The following is a 6,000-nucleotide window of genomic DNA, read 5'->3' on the forward strand; positions in this document are numbered from 1 at the left end:
GAAATCTTCAGATGTCCTGGATTAAGAGCCTAATATTCCAATATTTTTCCCAACATATTGCAAATGAACTGAAAAGTAACGACACTGACCTGTCACAAGCTGAATGTATCACATGTACACTAAAAGGAACTGTACTTTTGTAAGTTGCAGTGATTGTAGCTTGAATAACTATACAATTAGGTGAGTAATTTATTAAGTGATGTTGGAGATGTCTTAGACTTTATTCCAAGCAATGACTTTATTTATAATAAAAGCCTATTGGCTTATCAGTTGCTGCCCAGCTCTCTGTGGCTGGGAAATGTAGCACACACATATGGTGATTGCTCATCCTCTGCTCTGAATGGTTCTGCACTTAGAGTCAATGTCTGGGCCTGTGTTTCACCCAAGCAATTTATTTTGCTACTTAGGCCTTTGAGCGTAGATCTCCAGATTTGGAAATGAGAATCTGTTGGTACTCGCCTGTTTCAATTTCAAGAAGAAAAAATGAAAATTGATCTTGTACTTTTGACTCTTGATACCTTCAACATGTTTTCTGGTTTCTTTGTAGCTGTCCAACCTCAGTTGTTCCCTGGACCAGGCCATCGATGCAGCAAGAAGCATGAAATGGACCACAAAGAAAATGGTGAGGTCACTCACATCAGATCTCTGTAAGGCCAAAGCAATCCGAGAGTGCCACCAATTATGAACCCACTGACTGCAAAGTATTGTGTTTTGTTTGAGATATTCCTGTGTCATTTAAATATTCTTGTCATTTACCTTAAGGGCATCACAGACATTTATTTGCTGATGCAGTATTTTGTGTTTGACAAGCCAGTGTGTGAATTATTTCTGTACTGATTTACTTTCTTCTTGTGACTTTATGGTACTTTTTGAAAGTTAACCTCAAACGTAGCAGGCCCATAAATAAATGACTCACGGTTCCTGGGAACATATGTAACCACATTTCAAAGGGAAAAAAATTAGTGAACAGCCTCTGACACCGCAACAGTCATGTTGCAAACTCACACTCATTCTACTCAAACAACGAAACGACAGCCTGGCCTTAAGAGTCACCTGTCAAACAATGTTAAACAGCACTCCGAGTTCTGTTACTTTGATTCACACACATCGTAGGTGCTATGGTGTTATGTACATAGAGAACCACCAGTACGAGATGGGGGGTACTCATAAGTGACATCAAGAAGATGTAATTCATGAGCAAGTGAGTGATGTGTTTCTTCTTATTATGGGTTATTTTCCAAATCGATAGTTCGATTCATGCCATTTGCTTGCATTGTCCAGTAATTAAGCATGCAGTTCACGGTTTTAAAAGTATAGCTGGTCATTCGTTTTGCCCTCTTCGTGACTTGAGGGCATTGTGGCAGGATCTGCATTACTTCAAAGTCAAAGCCAGTTGTAAACAACCTACTGGATGTGAGGACATACAGGTGGTGCGAAGAGCTCACTCAAAGACCATCTCCGTGCCATTACAGACTTGCCAAAATGAATGATTTTTGCCCTAATGAAGGTGTGACTGAAGTCTATAGGTGAGATATGAATTATCTTCCAGATGTGTTTGGATTTTTGCAATAGATGAACCGCAAGAGAAACGCAATCTGTCTAACCGACCAACTGAGCAAGCTGGTGGTCCTAATGTGTTATGTGGTTACCTATAGCCTCAAGTGGGCCAACGGAGATTTTAAATTGCATTTTATTATTTAGTACATGTTTTAAGATTGTTCAAAAAGTTGCTGTTTTAAATAATAGAATTTGAAGTCTTTTTACCTCAAGTGCCATGTAAATATTCTGAAGAGAGACTCTGTGGTACTAACTTGTTATGATTCCCCTATTGCAATGACCTGAGAAACAAACATGCACTGACACGATTGTGTGGCTTGTATCTTAGCACGTACACTATTTTTGTAAAGGCCTTATTACACACTCTGTTAGGTAGTTAGCTATAACTCTGCAATGGCCTGGTTAGATATTGAACTCAGGGTATCATGCTGCATCCAAAATAACAAAGTCTTAATTCCATTCCAGCCACAGAGCAAAGCAGATCATCTATTTTTGATGATTAGTCTATTTTTGGTTAAGTATTTAATTTTGTAATTAGAATTAATAGGATTTGAGGTTATTAGACCAAATGTGGTCCACACAGACCAGCGTATATATCAAAAGGGATTGCTGTACAAATGGTTTTCTTGTCAATGACTTGGATTTTCTGAATATTTACTGGATACAATCGTTTGCAGTTTCAGCAGATGTAGCGATTGATGGTCCAGCAATAGAAATCAGCATCCTGCGAAGGAAAATCAATATTGTATCAACAGGGTCTGAATGCACCAAATCCAATTTGGCTTGGGTTTATTTACTGCTCTTTAATTGAGTTTGGGTTAACTCCATGTTATAAATCTGTCTCATCTATGGACCACTGATGGAAATGGAATATAGTTCTGATTTAGATGAGTTACATTTAATCTGACTTGAATCAAAATCAACATTTGAACGTCATAAAAATCAAACCACTTAGGTAGTGATTGTACAAATCCAGACAGATTTAAACAAGCAAAGGGTCCAATTTCAATTTTGGCTCCAGTTTTTATAACATTAGAGATTATTATTATAGAAAATAAATTTTTGTGCATTTTCAGATTTTGTGTTTTGCTTTGAAGTCTGGGAATCTTTTCATTCAGACCCTGCATGTCTGGCAGCTCTCTTAACGCACATTCAAATGTCTAAATCATTGTTTCTCAGGCAAATGCCCTTCTCATCGCTGCGTGAGAGAACCTGTTGGTTTGAATGTCAGAAACTGGTGTGTGACCAGGCTGTTGTTGGGGGCCAGGCTTCAACACTGTTACTGGTGGTTTATTGTCGATTTAGTACAGAGAGCTTTATTTTAAGTGGGCTCTGTCACCATATCGGATCTCAAACCGGTGGCATTCATGGCATTGCCTGCTGGACACAGTCAGCTGAACCAGCTGCATAATTACTGTTATGGGAAGAATCTAATTTTGTAAGAGTTATACTTCATTAAGAATAACCTTGCCAAGATCTCCATCTAAAGTGGTCAGGTTGTCCAAGGGTACTTTGCTTCATTTCCCGGGTTGTTTTACATGGTTTCCTTCGGCCACTTGCGTAAATCGAAGGAAATTGTAAGCAACACGTTATTCCAATTTCAAGGAAGGAGCAGCAAAGCAAAGCAAACCACTGACAGATTGCCTGAGAAACACTGATGTTTTTTGACTACCTTGTGTTTTTTGAGTAACTTACTAAGCACCTCCGAACAGGAACACCTCTGATTTTTGCACATGCCAGTTGACAATATTGTCTTTTATAAAGATTTGTTTTTTTTTACAATTGAATACCTGTGTGTGTGTGTACACTTTCAAACGTCTAAGTTTATGTATGAAAGTTCAGAATCAAAAATGGTGCTTGGTTTAGAAACTTAAAGATGTAACTAATTGCGTACTTCCTGTCGCCATTCTGCGTGCTTGTCTGTTTTATATTGATCTTTTTAGGTGTACAATATTATTGTTAGCTATATGTTATACCAATCACCTGATTCACTGATGTGTCAGTGCAGCAACTTTCCTCTGACCCACCAAAATCCTGTCCATTATGTTTGTGGAGTTTATTAAATCAATGTGGTCCTAACATTCTCGGGATTTTAAGGATCAATATCAGTTTGTAAACACCTTCTGCATGACAGAAACCACTAAGAGTCAATTCAGGGAATGACATGGACTGTGTTGTCATCTTTGTAATTATGCTTTTCAAAGCATTTCAGAGACACCGTCTGTTGACTTTTTAAAATTATTGGAAAACATAACTGTGACAAAATTACCGCAGATTCCACAGCCATCGGACAGCTGAGGTCCTTCTGGATTGCCCAAAGGTGGCTTAATGGCCTTTCATTTCAATTTCACCATGTTTATTCTTGAATGGACCGCACACAAGAACACCTGAACATTATGACCGCTGTTCACAAGCGTGAAAGCCTGTCGCACACATTGTGAATGGAACATTATTTATTTTCTTACACGCATTCCAGATTACAGCTGGCGGATTGGATAATGAATTGATCATTCACACCATTGAATGTTGTTTTAAATTCTACCACGGTTTACAGTGGTCCTAATGAGTGATGAAAGAACCTCTCTGACCCTCTCGGGCGATCAAAGCCAACCCAGGAGATCACATGGACCAAGTGTTATCTATATGATGCGATCTCTGCCCCAGTCAAGAACCGGTCCAACTCCCTAGTGAAGGCAACTATAGACTGTTGCTGCGAATATCAGAACTATTCTCTCTGTCCTTCCCAAATGTTTAAACACTTCAGTGTATTTTCTGTAGTCTCCTGAATAAAACGGCAACAAATCTCAGTCAATCCTGGTTCAGGGCTGCATTTTTATTGTGGACTGCATGGACTCCTGCGCTGTCCCTTTAAGAATGAAAATTCTTGCTTTGTGACAGAGTTTAATTTTTCTCAGTAATGCTGTGTTAACATATGAACCTATCTGTTTTACCAAATCATCCTGAAATGTGAGTGAGCTATTAGATTAAACAAGTATTTTTTTATAATGAGCAGAAGCAATAAAGAATGTTAACTAGTCTTGTATAAAGTATTTTTAAAAAATATTTATTATAATTTTTGTAATAAATGTGTAGTACAATTTGTCTACCTGCGCTTTTCTACTAAGTTTTTATCCTGTAATGAATGATTTTTTTTTATATTGGAATAAATTGATATTCTGGAACCTATGGTGTTTATTGCAATTTTATTGTACTTTGTTTTTTTTTTCTATCTCCTACTCGCTCATGAAATTTCTGCTCATCAAGATCAGACAAGGCAAAGATGTCCAAACTATAGCCCATATAAGAAAGAGAAAGAAAGACTTGCATTTATATAACATCTTTCATGACCTCTGGACGTCCCAAAGCGCTTCACAGCCATAGAAATACTTTTTAAGTGTAGTCACTGTTGTAATGTAGGAAACGCAGCAGCCAATTTACATACCACAAGCTCCCACAATGTGATAATGACCAGATAATCTGTTTTAGTGATGTTGGTTGAGGGATAAATATTGGCCAAGACTCCCCTGCTCTTCTTCAAAATAGTGCCACGGAATCTTTACGTCCATCTGAGAGGGCAGGCAAGGGGCCTCAGTTTAACGTCTCATCCGAAAGATGGCACCTCTGACAGTGCAGCACTCCCTCAGTACTGCACTGGAGTGTCAGCCTAGATTATATGCTCAGGTCTCTGGAGTGAAACTTGAACCTACAACCTTCTGACTCATCGACGAGAGTGCTATCACTGAGACACAGCTGACCCCACCAGAGATAGCCACAGGTAGTGCCCAGACCTTGACAATCATGGAGAAGAAAATTGGGCGAGGTATAAGCGGGCCGCAATTCGCTATCGCCTGTTTTTCGCCTTGTGATAATAGTTAAAATGATCCCCTTGTGATCACATTGCTTGTCAACCCTCTTGGCTCAGGATAATACAGCGGGGTGTGTGGGGAGGGTCACAGGAGAGGATAAAAAGTTATTTTGTGGAACTTCTCCCCAGTGGTTCAGTGAGCTGCATAGTTTTTGATCAAGCCACAATATCTATCAAGGCCTAAGATTCATAGCTGAGTAAACTGATTTCAGCCATGGCAGAAGTGCGAGGCCTTGGCCAATTGCTAAGGGATGCTGTGCCTTGCCTAAGGTTGACACACCTGTTCGTTATCCAGCAATTCCAGCTGGAAGTGGAGAGATATGGACGTCAAGCACAGACAGGATCAGGCTTGGTTTAAATACCCCCACTGTTGCATGGCTCGTTTTACTAATGCTCACTGTATAGGCACAGTCATGAGGAATAGGCACAGTGACACTCCTGCAAAACTAGCCAAATAAATTTTAAGGTCCAGTATGGTGCCTGGCCTGATGGCTCAGAGAGCTTATCGACTGAGTCACTTGATCTTGGCTAGGCCAACGATAGGAATACCACAATTGGCCTCAGTGTCCAAGTATTAA

General features: G+C 39.5%; 1 protein-coding gene across 1 annotated transcript in view; it reads left to right on the forward strand.

Annotated features, from left to right (window-relative positions):
* The window catches only part of akna (AT-hook transcription factor), a 181,089-nt gene extending 176,350 nt beyond the window's left edge, over positions 1-4,739 (forward strand). The window contains exon 24 of the mRNA XM_085965770.1: positions 548-4,739. Coding sequence (XP_085821896.1) covers positions 548-685 — 138 coding nt within the window. The 3' untranslated portion in view covers positions 686-4,739. The remainder of the gene's footprint in view (positions 1-547) is intronic.
* Positions 4,740-6,000: the final 1,261 nt, after the last annotated feature.

This window comes from Somniosus microcephalus, chromosome 23, assembly GCF_052327205.1.
Source record: "Somniosus microcephalus isolate GS21.2 chromosome 23, FLI_Smic_1.0, whole genome shotgun sequence".
Lineage (NCBI taxonomy): Eukaryota > Metazoa > Chordata > Chondrichthyes > Squaliformes > Somniosidae > Somniosus > Somniosus microcephalus.